The 17188-nt window shown below is 32.2% G+C and overlaps 1 protein-coding gene across 1 annotated transcript in view; it reads left to right on the top strand.

Annotated features, from left to right (window-relative positions):
• Positions 1-17188, top strand: part of LOC129965516 (Na(+)/citrate cotransporter-like) — a 41437-nt gene that overhangs the window by 13989 nt on the left and 10260 nt on the right. The window contains exons 6-7 of the mRNA XM_056079485.1: positions 8093-8212; positions 14555-14632. Coding sequence (XP_055935460.1) covers positions 8093-8212; positions 14555-14632 — 198 coding nt within the window. The remainder of the gene's footprint in view (positions 1-8092; positions 8213-14554; positions 14633-17188) is intronic.

Raw genomic sequence — 17188 nt, 5'->3', positions numbered from 1 at the left:
CAACGTTTCTCTAATTTTGTCACCCTCGCATTTCTCTCGCATATCTGCCAGTTGGCCATCATCACACATATACAGTCCTTGCATATTTATTTTTACCGAAAAGATGTAATACTATAATCAATTGTAGAAATAATCTGTTTATTTTTCAATTAGACTTTTTTTTTCAATTAGGCTTTTTTCTGTCTTTTTGTGTGCAACATTGTGCCAAAGCGGGGATAAAAATGGATCTACCACGGGTGTTAGAAAAAGACTTCAGAGCTTATGCAATCTGTTCAATAATTGTTCGTATCTATCATTAAAAAACATAGGATAGAGTAACCCTTTCTTTTTCAAAATTCTTATCAAATAAAGCAATATGCGACTCCAATCTCCGCTTATATGAAAATATTATACGAATTTCCATCAAGAATTTTTGCAGCTGCATTGAGTGCAATACTTCGCTTAGATAACAAACGAAGGTGTAAAATATTGCTAGAAAAATTTTGTTCACCGTTTTTTCAAAAAAGTTCATTTAGCTAGAGGAAAGAAAATAGAAAAGAAATCAAGAAACAGGCTTCAAATAGAAAGATTATACGAGCGCAGAAATAAGCTCTACCGTCGCCAGATGGGCAATGAATATAATTTGCTAGATGGAAATGGATATTCATATCTTCCAAAACAATTATCTTACAAAAAGTTTCTTCGTATTAACTTAAAAAAATCTTTTTAATTATATCAGTTTCATCTCTGTACAATCTTTGCCTTGACTTAAATAATATTTTTTTTAATTCAGTTAGAACACAATTGAATTGATACAAGGTTTTTAAATGTTATGATGAAATCAAAATTCAACTATCATAACATTTAATTGCATGCTTTAATCAATTATGAATTCCGTAATTAGATTTTTATTTTCGTCTTGTATTTCATAGTATATACACTTTTCAATTTGCGCTAAGCTGATTTTTTCAATCGTATCAAACAACATCATTAACTAAAAAAATATATATATATATGTATGCATTCTATGCGTCTCATTTAACAGCCTGAAACATCAATAATCAGAATGAAAAAACGGGTCGCCAAAGGTGGCTAATTTCATGAATAGCATTTATCCTTTCCAAACAAGTATTTAATTTTCGCAAAGAAGAATAATTACATTTGTCAGATAAATAAATGTAGGAAACTCATTTATAAAAGAAAAAAAAATCGAAATAATTGTAAAAATTATTATTAGAAATATTAACGATAGACAGTTTTATTGACTCCTTTGTTATGAAAAAGCATTCTAATTTATCAAACGTATGGTTTCGTAACAGTTCTTCAGAAATTCTATTCTGGTCAAGGAATATGTAACAAAAAGTTTTCTCGTAATTTCTGATGCCAATAATAGAAAAATGAAATAACCATAAAAATAAAGGAAAGAAGAAAATGATTTTTTTTCTTCCTAGTTATTTTTTCCCTGGCTTTGTTCTGCTTCGACGAATAATTATTTCTTCATGCATGAATCACTGTAATAAAATATTCATTTGCATGGAAATAATTTCACTGTCTTTAAAGTTGGAAATCAATATGTTGACCTTTTGATTTGAGAGAATTGCGTAAACAACGAACAGCCAACATGTTTTTTTAAAGGAAAGAAAAGGTATGAAAGGATTTAATCTCGAGGTTTGATGAATCTACTGTTCGTTTCAGCTCCTGAGATTATCCCTTTTCGATGATTCTATCCCACCAAGGGTTGAGACTCGAAAGGATGAGCGCTTTTCCGGAATTCTTCCTCATTCTTTGAACTTGATTGCCGCCCTATTAGATACTTCTTCATTCAATTTTTTTCATGCGTATGTGAGTGCCATATCTTTTGACCCTAATATTTTATTTTAATTCAAAATTTATTTATTTTATTTTCGCACGTAATCCGAGTTTACATTATTCTTAAATGTAGACATCTCCTCCTTCCATCTTTCCTCTCACCGCTATTTTTACGACTTAAACCCATTCTAAAGCTTGCGCAAAAGAGCGGAGGGCTTTAGAATCCATTGGCAAACAATACGCTTTTTAGGCTTCCCCCATTCCTGGAAAAAACATTTTTCGGATTATGCCTTACTCTCATATAAATGAGACGTCTTCCAAGACATTCGAGATGCATACTCGTTTTTCTTTCCATTTATTGCGCCATACGTAGAAAACAGGCAAGAAAGTTCGTGGAGAACGTTCCACGGGTTTGACGTTCGTCCACTCGTTAAAGTCTCAAATTAAAAAAAAAAAAATCGTCTTAATTTCAAGATGAAGAAATTCAGTTCAGGATTTAAAAGTTGCACGTTAAATCCGTCAGGCCAAGCTTCATTCCGTTGGTGTGGTGTGGAAGTTTGGAGAGTATGTCCAGCTCATGTATCATCCTCGTCATCTGAAAGTAGTTCAAAATTACGAGGTTACCCAAAATAGCCGTAGTGTTGCTTTAAAACGGGATGTTAATATAACTAAACTAAACTCAAGATTTAAGGATCGGAGTTGTTAAATTTTTTAGCAGCAAGTGGTCCGAATTCTCATACAAAGCGTGAAGGCATTGGCCATTTCTAATTTCTTTCTGAAAAGTGGAAAATTTATTAGAGACATATGATTTCATTAAACGCGAGGTTTCATTTTATTGCTATGAAGTGAACACTTCAAATTTAAATGTTAATTTTTTTCCGATAAATGAATCTGATAATACCTACAGATCTATAGACATTCTTTTTATAAAAGCATTATAATGATGCATAATCCAAAATGATGTTTGTGATAAACCCTTGAATGCAAATAAACTGAAAACACTATAATATTAGATAATTGAAGGAACAAAGTTGACAACATAAAGACTGGAAAGTGTTATTTAATTTAATTAGATATTAATTATATCTCGGGGTATTTCTGATCTTGTGTGTTCCAGTTTTTGAATTGTGATTAGATAACCAATACAATACTTGAATCAACACACTTCTTTTATTTTAGTTACTTTAGCATCCATTTTTTAAGTTATTCGAGGGCTATTTTGGGATACATCATTTTAAACCGTGTGTCAGAAGGCAAGGATGACATCTGAGCCAGCTTCCCTTCTTCAAAGTGTCGCATCTCACCAGTATACATTAGTATATATATAATCCTAAACAGATAAAACAAGTAACGAGGAATTGTGCCTCCAACTTTCAGACCTCAGGTCACGAAGATAAGAGTTTCTATTTTTTACACTTTTTTTGTACCAAATTTGGAACCTTGCTTTTTTTCCTGAGCAATCTGGTGTCGAATTCGCAGTCCACTGATCCCTAAACTCAGGTTTTATCGCGGCCCGAATGTTTTGAAGACAGACTATGTTTGTGACAGAAGAAATATGTGATATTTACGGATAATATTTTATTTGGACTAGCAGCAACTTGTAATTTCAGAAAAAGAAATAGCGTCGAAGAAAATATTTCATAAAAAGCTTTAGAAGGCAGTTTACCACTAAATTACTCACAATTTTTCATTGTAATTACTTGAAATTTATTTAAAAAATCATGTATTTAGAACCACCCGACTTGTATTACGAACTTGTACTTAGACCTCTAATAAAAGAATCAAGATGTAATATCAAAACACATGAATTTCCTTTGGAGTAACGGAAAAGCAATAGAATATTGTTTATAGAATATATAAGTAAACACCTATAATATTGTTTGTGTAATTTGCAATCTAATTTCTTATACATAATTTAATGTTCGTGATATCCCCCTCTCCAAGAAAATATATTTAAGTATATAATTGTAACAGACGTCAAAGCTGCTTTATTTCAGTAGCCTTATATCTATTCGATTCAAAGTACACATGAAACATCCTAATAAAGGCAAGTTTCACGACATCACAGTGTTATTAAAAACATAACTTTTAAGATAACCTTTTCTTCTAGCTTTCACGGTATTGTAACTATTTTTTTATTTTTCATATGAACTACACAGGCATTAAACAGAAAACAATGGAAAAAATCCTGCTATTAAGCATTTGACGAACAATAAAAATGGTTTGAAATTTAGGGTAACATTTTCATCTATTGTTGAAAATTAGCTAAAAAATATTTTAAAAAAATTGCTAGAATTCAGAAAAATTTTCCATGACAATTGAAACGGCATTATTAAAAAAAATAAATTTTTGGATTTTAAATAATGTAAAAAACAGTTTTTTTTATCATTTTAAATTATTATTTTAACTTATCATTTTTATCATCTTAACCGCAAAAATAGCTAAAATCTCGTTTAATTTTTAATTAATTGAAATTTCAAAAAAAAAAAAAAAATCGCATCTAAGTGCACAGCTCTATCCATCAAGTTATATTTGTGCCAAATTTGGTAGATCTAGGCAAAACAGTCTGTGATCTAAAGCGCCAACGCACACACAAATTCTGATCTAAATAATGGAAAGATCTTAAGACTAAAATGTTTTATGTGCTGGGTTTTTTTTAATTTTAAAATTTTAAATATGAAAGTTTATTTATTTCCGGAAACGTTGAACAGATCAGCAATTTTAGAATAATTTTAATTTATAAAATTGCACAAATGTGTCAGCATTCTGAAATCATGAAGAGAGCGTTTGCGATTGATTTTTATTCTACGGGGTGCACATAAATGTCGAACTATGCTTTTGCCCCATTATATGTAGAATCTCTGGACTTGACGTTGATTTCATTAGTTATAATAACTAATGTTCTTATATCACTTATAATAAGAACATTATGTCCACTGATAAAAATACCGGGACCTGCCACTTTATGAAAGGTACATTAACAGATTTAAAAAAAAATGTTCTACGCAATTCAAGGCGATATTTAAAAATATTCAAGGTCCTTTCTCAGTTTGTCGTGTACTAGTTAGCAGCTGAATCAGCTGAATTTCCCTGAAGAATCGAACAAAAATCATCAAAAGCATTTTATTTTTGGAAATATATTATTGTGTCATTTTGTGCAACTAACAAGGAAATAAAACCTGCGTTCTTGAAAATTCGAATCTAAGCCAGGGAACAATCGTTATTTGCTATGCGTGGCGTAGTCTCATTCAGAGTACTATAGCATCAAAATGATAGATCATTCATGTATGCCTCGGGTTTAAGTCAACACTTGTGCACAGATTGCTCGTTGCCATTTTGCGCGTTTCCTTATTTTATCATTTGAGTGGGAGTATTTTTTTTTTTTCTTCTCCTTCCTCACCTCAATATGCCGAGCCATTTGTGCTTTATAATATAGCTACGCATTTTCCTGTCAACGGTTGCATCAAAATATGATGACATCGTCCCTTTCGAAATTCATTTTATTCAGTCCTGTTCACATGCATGCAAACAAGTTTCTGCCCATAGCTTAATGTATAATTCTAGTGATAAAACTATATGCCAAATTTCATCCACATTCTTTCAGAACAGACAAATTTTCTGTCAGCAAATTTCCCTCATGATTTGTTAGAAAACTACAATTTTGGTGTCCAGAGTCCAAAGTTTAAATGTGTTTATAACTCCGGTGACAAAATGTAAATTTCTTTTCATTTATAATATAAACTTCCATTCAAATATGAACAAAATATATATAACATAACAAAATATAGATTATTTCATTGTGACCTCAATCGGCTGATATAAGAGCCAGTGGTGAGGGAGGGGATGCACGACCCAAACGACGATCCTGCCTGATTCAAATGGTACGATCGCTTTGCCCTCATCTTTTCTGTTGGAGGATTAATCTTTTCGAAAACTTCAATTTCGCATGATGTTTTTAAAACTTTGTTACAAAATTCAATATTTACTAAAACTAAAAATAATTCCTGTTCTAATTTAGTTACACTTTAGCTTACAAATTTTCTTAATCAGAAAGAATAAATATTCATTTCACTTTCTCTGCTGAAGAGGTATTAAATCGGACAAAGAATAACTTATCTACAAATAATGTTTTATCGTAACGTTTTTTTCTACTATACAATTAAATAAAATAATAATTATTAGTCCATGCAATTTATTATACTTTTTTTATACATATAAAATTTTTTGAATAATTTCTGTAAAGTTTTTCTATTTGATGGCCTGTTTTGAACTCTTATACAAAAAATTTATTATTATACCATTGATTAATTACTTTCCATAAATATATTAATATTAATTTATCTAATCTATTAATATTATTTTATCAATTAAAAAAACGATTTTTGTAGTTGTAATTTTGAAGTAAGAAGAAAAAAAAAAAATGTTTAAGATTCTTTTGATATTCGTGGGTAAATTATGGGCTGTTTAAAAATAGCTTTAACCATGTCATTGATAAGCTGATTGAGTTTGAGAAAATCTGTATGTAATTTTCGATATTATTTCAGCAAATTCGACACAATACAGTTAAAGAGAAATACAGAACAGCTTCACAGCTAAGAATATGAAGAATGAATAAGAATCTTCGTGGCTTATAGCTGTACAATAAGAGTGTTTATTGTTATCGGGAGAGACGCTCAAGCCTCAACTAAAGAACTGCAGCAGATTAAGACAGTTACGGTTATCGTTATTACATCGAGATAAGCGTAGAACAATTCGCTCCATTGAAAAATTAAAGTCTTTTTAAATTTGAGAAGTAATTTTATGAACGCGAACAAAATGAAATAAGTACAATTTCTACTTTTTCATCTTCTTTCAACAGTCTGAATCAACAAAGGAAAATATTAAAAGCCGTACAATAATCACATAAAATTTAAAACAGGTTTTATATTTTGAAACTGCATGCAACGCGAGCAAAGTCTAGTGAAGTGACTTTCAAGACTATTATCAAAATCTACTGTAAGAAAAAAAAGTGCTATTACTTTTTGTACCCTAATATAATACGGCTTATAAGTTGCTACATCAATACCATATAAAATTCATCTTTCTGGCATGACGTGATGTTGAATTGTCGGGTTCACACGCAAATTGATAGACGAACTTCTCGTTGATGAATTTGGATGAAAATTTGATGCTTGATTTCATTGATAAAATCGTATGCGAGATTTTATCCTTTCAGATTGCTTTATTTTTTGTGTTATGAGGATCATTCGAATCGGATGGATAAACTACTTTCCCGCAGGTGGATTCCATCTATAATTTGATTAATATCCATAATCTTGGTACAAACAGAGTATACCAAATTCCGATTATCTAGCTGTATGTGTTTCTGAGTCCTGAAGTGATGCCTTTCCGATTTCGGAAGGTTTATCAAAATCTTCAAAAGCAATGAATACAAAATTACAATGTATTTTATTCTAGCGTCACTTAAAATGTTCATGTTCTGTAGCTTTCCTAGAATGGGGAGAACTGTTCAAGAAATAAAATATAAAAAAGTAGCGGGAATAGTCTGCCCAAAACTTTCTCGCATACTCTTGAATGAAGGTTCTTATTTCCTTCCCTCTTCCCATTTAAAATCGAGTAGGGCTCCGAATCCCTTGCATAACATTGGTGAACAATAGTTATCAATGATAGATCTTTGGCGTGAATCTAACATATTTACCTATCGTGTAAATATATATTTTTGATACTTTTTTATCGACTGATTGAAGAAAAAAATTATCATGGGACTACAGCTGTAGTTCATAAAATAACATATTGAATCTCACTGCTTTATGTCATTGCATTTTCAAATGATCGAAGTTAGAATCTTCACTTAAGATACTAAATATATATACAAAATTTTATCTGCTACTTCTTAAGGTATAGTTGTTATCGAGTTCTCTTGTACTCGAACAATCAGACAGGGAGATTTTCTCTGAATGGATTCCATTCTAAATTTAATAGAAATCTACAAATTAAGTCTAAAACCCATGCATGGATTTTAATCAGTTCTAGCTCAAATCGTTTTTCGGTTTTCGTATTCACAGCTAGACGGACGGACAGATACATAGACATAATGCTAAAAAATGCATTTTTCAACTCAACACTTCTCATGCAATTTCTCGGACTGAAGTATAGATTCTCTATACTTCAAGAAATATAGAAGTATAGATTCTCTATACTTCAAATACGCAGGAGAAATAAAAAAAAGTGGCACTATTTATGAACCTTTAAATAATGTAATGGTTTCAAAAGAAGGTGAAACCCGTTAACTTTATTTTTTTAGGCACTACCCAGAAAGTACCGAGCTGACCTTTGCTAGCTGGATGGCCTACAATGTCCCAGGTATGCTCATTTGTGTGTGCATCGGCTGGTTAGTTTTGCAGGTTATTTATGTGCCTTGTTGGTAAGTATTCGAAATTTTTATGAAACATAAGGTAAATATTAATGATGTCTATTCATGCTTAAAATGAGTCTCATTAATTAAATTTTAAAATAATCTGAATTTCTGTCAAAAAATGAGAAGCATGCAGTTACATATCTGTGAATGCAGAATGCTTTATGACATTTTACAAACCCGCTGATAGATCTGTCAGCGATTTAAGCCGAATGAGTGTATCTTGTTTTTTCAGTAGTGCCAACTAGGGGCCAAAAGTACGTTAGCTACTTCATGCGTCACATTCGCTTGCACAACCCCTTTTTTCAGGGGGGCACGTGCACACACCTCACAGACAGAACACAGAAGAAGAACAACCATGCCCGAACCGGGACGCCCAGTTCACAAAGAAGACGCGCTACCCATATGCCAGGAAGCCCGGCTCTCTGATTTCTGAAGATCCATAGCAATTTTTTTAAAAATGTGATTAATAAAGGTAATTCAAAAATGTTATACGTTTTATATATATATGTAAGCATATAATTTTTGAAGCATTTCGAAGACAGTGAAGAGAATTTCGATTTTTTAACTTTGTTTTATTTCCGTCCCAGGAGCCATGAAACACTAATCACTTTTTGAGGAATCAAAAAAGGCAATTTTAAGCGCTGGACTATGAGCGAAGGCACTTGTGATGATAATATAACACGAAAATGAGTCGATATCTGGATGATTCAGCACAGGCAGGGTGCTTGAAGATATGATAAGGAGCACAAACACAAGGGTATTGAGTAGCAGAACCGGAGTGTCGGATGAGGTCACAGGTGTCTGAAGGAACCATCGACAGGAACGGAGGCATCGGCAGTCGTGGAATTTCAGCGACGTGAAATGGCCGAAGAAGCGAAGAAGCCTCACGGGAGACAGCAGCGGCAGAGACGGAAAGCAAGCGGCCGAGCCAGGACGGAATCATCTTCGAAGCACATCGAAACTTCTCCTCCCGGGGATTTAATTCATTTGAACATTTTAAGCACAGAAAACTATCCTGTCGACTCTTTAAATGTAAGCATGATTTTTGCCTTCCAAGATTTGTGTTCCAATGGTATATGGAAGAGAGCATCTTCTGCTCTTTTCGAAAAGGAAAGATAATATAAAGATTAACTCCACAGGTTGTCTTCAAGACTTTAAAAGGCGTATGTGGAGATGAAATGTTATAATCTACAAGTTAAAAGCGACTGGATATCATCTCCTTCTGAAGTTCGCGATGATAACTTTAGAATCAGCAACAAAATGTCCTTTCTATTTTCAAAAATCAAGGAAAAAGTACTTTTATATGCTTGGTACAAAGTAAAAATACATTGGCATTCAAAATTATCGGTATTTAAGGTTTCTATGAATAAACCAGCAGGACTGATCTATACAGAAACTTGTCTGCAAGACTGTGAAAGTCACATATTATTACAAAAGAATCAGAGACCGGGCAAGTCGAAACGATAACAACAACAACAAACCATAGTGCCTCATCTCCCCCTTTTTACATTTATGTAAAGGGACAAAATGTCTCACGGGTACGGTTTGTGCTTCATAGTAAAGAATATCCAATATTGAATTCTTTTTCTTTTTCTTTCGGAAGATTGGAATCAAAATTTGATACGGAACTACAAATTCCGTTGCAAGTTTAGTTTATTTTACTCAAATCGTTGTGTTTTTGAATTACAGCGTCTCCTCGCATGTAAATGGACAAGTGATGTAAGTTATAATAACCGTGACACTTACTATCTTCTCTAAATGAAGAAAGAATCTCTAATTCTGCTGACAACAAAGGAAATATGTGCATTTGTGCTCTATTAAACAGACAGTTTGTTACAAATATACTTTGGAGGATGAGAAAGAGAACTTCAGAGCGATTTTATTTAATTAATTAAAAATTAAGTGAGATTAAGCGTTTTCCGCTATAACACAAGAAAATTTTATTATGCAAAATAGATTTTTACACCATTTAAAATTCTAAAATTATCTTTTTAATGATACCAATTGAATAACCATGCAAATCTTTACTGAATTTTTGGCAATTTTTTAAAAAGATTTTTTGATTAATTTTCAACAACCTATTATTCAAATGTTGCCTAAATGTAAAACCATATCCATGGTTTAACCAAATTCTTAATCGGGGATTTTTTCCCATTATTTTAAGTTAGGGATGAAGAATGTTGTTTAATATATGTGAAGTTTACATTAAAAGTAAGAAAGTGAGGTTATAATATTGTGAAAATTAGACGATAGATTATCCTAAAGTTGTTTTTTAATAGTACTAGGATGTCATGGGTCTTGATTCATATATATAAAATGATTGGGATAAATGTAAGTCTTTTAAAAGAACACAATTTCAATGGTTATCATAGTTCAATGCTTAAAAATTCTTGGAGGAATTACGAACAGATTAAACATAAGAAATTTAATTGAAAGTAAACATAACCAATATTCCTGGCGAGCCAACTGGACACCAAACATGGCTAGTAATAAATAAACTTAATTAAATTTTATATTCTTTAGAAAGTCATGTTGCTTAATACATTTTCTTCACCAAATATAAGGACCTAGCTACAAAATATTTCGCATATTTTAAATCCTTTCATGCATCCAATTTAATTGAAATAATAATGCGGTTTCTTCGTGAATGGTTTCTTTCACTTCTTTTGCATTTTCTCATTCATTTTTTTATTGTTGTCTGCAATTTATTTTTTCAAAGTACCAGAAATGAAAGAAGTTCAATATCTTAATGAAATCTAGTTGGCATTAAGAAATGAATTCAGTTAATATAATGCGTGCAACCGCTGATCGACGAAATCAGCTGATTCGTTCAGTGCAAATCATACAAACTCAATAATGTCTTATATTATCATTAAAGTTTAATTACAATTTTATCTATCACTTTGGCATGAAATTTCAGGGGGAAGCAGATAATATGCGGTTGTCATATAAAAAGAGAGGGCGTATTTTGATATTTTCCCTGGGTGCCATATGATTCCGATACGTCTTTGCTGAGTCTGAGAACGACATTTCGAAAAGCCATGCAGACAGATGCATGCTTAAATTCTAGGAGTTTCCAAGTGCTTTGAAGGTTGCAAGTGATGTCATTTATTTGTTTCTCTTCGTTATTCAAGAGGTTCGCCTTCTCCTTGTGAATCATGATTCCTAAACAGTTTTATCAGCTTCCCAAATGCCTCGCATACCGTGTAGTCAGCTGTCGTATTACAGACCATTAACTAACGTAAATTAGCGTCAGCATCTTATCGAACTGCTCTATTTACAAAATCTGTCAAAGCATTTGCTCGCATTCGTGATGCAAACAATCTAAACCCACACTGCATTCGGCCTTGAAATTAGAAAAAATTCCGCAACTTCGTCATTTTATTTTATTTGTGAACTCTATTATCCGGTTAAAACTGGTTCAATCAATATTCTCAGTAGAGCGTCAATCAAAATAAAAGTGTCTAAAAAAGTAAAACTGAATTAAATATATTTTTGTAGATTTATTGCATTAACGTCATGTTTTTACTTTCGCTTGTACTAAGTATCCAAAAGAAAAAAGTATCTCCCAGTTTTTGACTTCCTGAATCCGAAAACTATATTTTTAGAGTTTGTTTGCCCAGCTGTAAAAAAGAATAACTCTAACTTAGTCTACATTTAATGCATTCTGTTGACTTCTATAAAATTTGGGACGAAGTCCTGTCTGACCGTCAGTGTCCATATAAATAATACAACTCAATTTAACAAACTAAGAAATGAAAAACGGTTTTTATCATTAAAATTGTATATGTGTATCAAATTTTCAATTAAATCCGCCAACGGGTCTGTCTTTTTTATTTGTGTGTCAGTAGCTATAACTGTATATTTGAGCTATAACCAAAAATGCACAATTTTAAATAAATGAAAATTGTTTTGGAGTCTTAACACCATAACTGCACATTTGTATATAAATATGGACAACTTAGTTTAAAGGAAAATGTATCCTCGCGTTTCTTCATTATTCTAAGAAGCATAAAACGCTTCATCTCATGCTAATATGGGAAAAAATTTAACATAAGATGATGCGTAACATATCATAATTCCGCTCGAGTTTGATAGAATTTCAAATCCGGAAAGAATTTAGTATGGGAATGGTTACATTTTTTGATGATTATTGTTAAATTCTCGCCACCTTTAAAGATACGTGAACTAGCTAAAACTAAATGCAACTCAAAATAAATCATGAATAGGACAATGCAGACTGGTCGAAAAATACGATTTTGTAACTGCAAGAGGACTATATTTATCTGGACCTTGTCCTAACCCAAGACGACAGGCCTACCTTAGAGGGTTTCAGACATACAAAGTCACCGGGGAAGATACTAAGGCCCTTATACCCAAGATGGCACCCAGTACCTCTTGCACCATTTATTAAATTTAAAAAATCTGCAAAAGAACGTTAGAACATGGGACTAGACAATGAGCAGATATTGTATAATCTAATTAAAAATGGAAAATTTGAGTACATAAAGAATGATCCATTCGGAGGTCAAGAAATCGAGGAATAATGATGCGAATACTGTACAGAAATAAACATTCACTTTATAAATCCCAACGGCACAAATCGGTGCCAAAAAGCAAGCTCATTACACTAAGCATAAAAGAAAATATTTATAAAGAAGAAGAAAGATGCAATCCACAGAAAAAAAATAGTACCAAAAGTTGCCGATATGGGAAATATTGGAGCTGTTGTCACGTACGAACGAGGAACGCGCCTCACGTTTGCTTTAGTGTTTCTTGCCCAAATGCTGATCGAAATTGACTGGCCTTGGAAAATATTGTGAGAAATGAGGTTCATTTTTATTTTAATGGGACTGTCAATACTCAGAACTGCAAGTGAACGTCCCGCAATGATGCAAGAACTGCCTATGCATTCACCAAATGTGACCGCGGGGTACGGTATCACTGCCAATTTCATAATGTACCGTACTTTTTTGGAGAATCTCACTCTAACAGATCTATTACCTGCTCAATTAAGGGCGAAAGATATATGCAAAAACTGCAAACTTTTGTTATTCCACAATTGCAGCAAAGACAATGTTTGGACCCAATATTTTTTCTGAAAATTGAAGCACGGTCACATATCTATCGTTCAGTCCAGAGCCCTTTACTACAGCATTTCGGTGCTGAGAAAGCTATCAGTCAATATTTGCAGACGGAATGGCCGCCCCATTTTATAGACGGTACCCTATGGAAGTTTAGGCTATAAGGGTACTTGAAATCTATAGTGTACGCTTGTGGCGTTCCAAATCTGCATGTCTTGAAACAAAACATAAGACGGGATGTTATGAACATCGAAACTGGCAATTTACATGCTGTAGTACAAAACGCCATACACCATGTGTAATATATTGTAAACAGGGAAGGGCGGCATATTGAAAATGTTGCACAGAATCCAGGAAATTCTAATGTTAATAAATAAAATATTTTCTGTCAGTTTCATGAATTTATTCATAACTGTACTCCTACAGTGCCAATATTACCCCCTATCGGCAAGTTTTGATATTAATTTTTTTTTTCTGCGGCATTCATCTTCCTATGTCTTCCACAGTCTGTACATGAAATTCGGTTTCATTTCGTTCATTTGTTTTAGCTGCAGATGCTGCCAAACAGGAAAAGTTATTTTATGGCCACCCTGTATTTAAAGCCATTGTTTTTATGAAAATAGAGTGAACAAAAGAAGACTGAAACTAAGTGTAAAGGGTGGCTATTATAAATTAATAAATTGAAATTAACTCTGGGAACAAACTCTATCACCCTTAGAACTACATTGGATATGATATTTTCAACCCTGCTCAAACGATACCGAAGCACTTGCCTCTTCCCCGCCAAACTGTCATATCACGCCAATGGGTAAATGGGTAACAAAGATTGGGAGAAGGTAATGAAGTTATTTCCTGTTCAGCTTTGGAAAGACGGGTTATTTTGTTTTTGCATATATATATATATATATATATATATATATATATATATATATATATATATATATATATATATATATATATATATATATATATATATATATATATATATATATATATATATATATTTTTTTTTTTATATTTTTTATAATTTTTTTGATTTTTTGTTTTTCCTATTAACTTGATTCTAATACTTTTGTATATATATATATATATATATATATATATATATATATATATATATATATATATATATATATATATATATATATATAAATCACGAAACTGCAGGAACAAGAAAGTTATATATTCTATTTCCAACTTAACTTAAGAAATACTTATGATTTTTTTTTGCTGAAATTTCTAGTTTTTTTTTCTCTCTTTTTAGGCACAAGCAGGACGAGGAAAATAAAAAGAATATTCGGAGAGTGATTTCAGTAAGATACAGCGAACTCGGCGCTATTACGTAAGTAAATTTTGTATTAAATGAGCAAGTAATAAATGCCACATGTTTGCCATTAATCGCTGACGTGATTGCTGCTTAACACACATGTTAGCTAACACCACAATTAGACTTCAAGACATTGGTGTTCATGAATCTGAAACAAGAGTGAACGATCTAGAGACGAAAGAATAAATCAATAAAGATTTCATCTGATTCGATTCGTAGATTTGTCGGATTTCTGTGGCATTTTAAGGCTGCTCTAGGATTTATAGCATTGCATGTACTATAATTTCAAATTCGATTAAATTACTAGAATTACAACTGAACTAATATCATAAACTTTGAACTTCTACATTGAACAAATGTTAGAATGTTAGATCTCCTGCCAGATTTATTGTGGGTCTAAATTTATGTAAACTGTAGAAATTCACTGAAATAGAGATTTAAACACAAGAACCATATTCAGCCAGTAAATCACACTGTTATTATTTGTAAAAAATTGTTAAATTCTCTTTTGCACATAATAATGAATGTAAAATTGCCCTTGAATTTTCTGTTTGAAAACCTTTAACGACGGCTCTATCCTAAACATCATACCTTAAAGCTTCTTACGTCTTTTTTTTTTTTTTTGAGTATTCATTGCTGTGCTATTTTCGGATTTCCGGCAACTTTTCTTTCTAGACTGGGATGGCCATGTGCTCCATCAATTAAAAAATATTATTAGCCTAGGAACTAAATAAATAAATTACAAGATCTAAAACTGAATGATATTGAAGCTTTATCGAATATCAGTGATCATGTTTCTATTAGTTCGCTTAGTCATTACTTAGTCGTTTATAAGCATTATGCTTATAAATTATGCAATTTCAATGCGATGCTTGAGTTTGCTTCATGGAGCCGAGATTTACAAAATAAATATACCTATAATTTGGAGTTTTAGCAAGCAACTTCGATGCCTGTACATTTATTAATTGAACCATGAGCATGATGAATGCTAGTGAAATCAAAACCTGAAAAAATAATGAACTATAAAAAAATAATGTGGATTTTGCTCTTTTTTTTCTTTTTTTTTTCTTTTGCTTATTGGCAATACACATATCTTAAAATGAAGATATGCTAAAAAAATGAGTAAAAGTTTAGTTGTATCAACGTTCTGTTTTAAAGCAACACTAGAGCTATCTTGGGATTGACCTCGTAATTTTAAACCACGGTCATATGACGAGGACGACTCCTGATCTACTACTCACCTCCCAAAATTTACACAGTATACCAACGGGAGGACGTATGGCCTAGACGAATTTAACTTGCACCAGACCCCTTTACATGACGGTTCTTCCGTGGAATCCAACCCTTCCGAAGTCGAGACTGTACCACCAGGCCACCGCGGCCCGAGTGAGAGGTAATGAAATCAGAAAGCATCCTGCAAACGATGGCCTAAGAATTTTAATTACATAAAACAGTTTTCATGATTGTTGATTTTTCGATTTAGTACCTTGTCGAATCAGCGAAGAATTAAGACTTTTTCCGGCGAATCATTCATGGATCACCGAAGAAAATCTTTGAAACTGAACAAGAAAGAAATTAATTAGAGATCAGTGGATATATGTATTTTGTTATCTATATCCATTTGTTGCCTATATCTCGCATAAATATCTTGTTTTAAATTAAAGAGAAATGTCCCAAATAGTATCTCAAAAAGCGTTTAAAAAGAAGTTTATAGAATAGGATATCAGACCCTAGAAATTTCCTTTCAGCTCTTATAGCTTTCAATAAATGAAATTATATTTAAAAACTTCTTTAATTTAAATTAAAACTCCTATGGAAACTCCTGCTAAACAAATTCTTTCCAAACGACAGTTGCTTGTTCTCTTCCATGGTGCACAAATCTGGATCATTTGAAACGGCAAATACAAACGAAAAAATTATTTTAAACAACAAAAACATTAAATAAAAAATTATCAACATTCAATTTTGAATTTCGGCCTATGAAGTTAATTGAGTCACCTTTGTGATTTCCTGTATGCTAAATATCATGTCTGTAAGGGCGATATATTTATATCGACATTGAAAACACACGTATGCATACATTTTTTTAAGAAGATAGAGGGATTATAATTAAAATTTCAATTACAAAAAGCTGTAAAAAATTAACCACTTTCCAGAATTACCTGATATTTCATCTGAATAAACTTGAAGCTGTAGAAAAAGCGTAAATGAAACTAGGTTTTAATTGCATTTAGACAAGAAATGTAATAAAAGCAAAATGAAATAGATTTTTAATTGCCCCGGGGCCAGAAACATAGAAAAAACAAAAATTAATGAAACTACCAAGAAAAGGAAATCAGTGACGACTTGCTTAAAATTTTTTTAAAATGCTCTGTTTTCTCCTACGAACTGAAAGCGCAAAACAACATGTTAAACAACAGATAGGTGTATTTCAGTGGTATTATTAAGAATGAGTTGCGTAATGCTCATTTTTAATTCATCTAAATTCGTAGACGGACCCGAGGACACACAGAGGTGGCTGCTGAGGTTTGTCGACGGAGGGGGGGGGGTCAAGACAAATCCGACAGATGG

The sequence above is a fragment of the Argiope bruennichi genome, chromosome 4, assembly GCF_947563725.1.
Source record: "Argiope bruennichi chromosome 4, qqArgBrue1.1, whole genome shotgun sequence".
NCBI lineage: Eukaryota > Metazoa > Arthropoda > Arachnida > Araneae > Araneidae > Argiope > Argiope bruennichi.
This window is presented reverse-complemented; position numbering and strand designations above follow the sequence as displayed.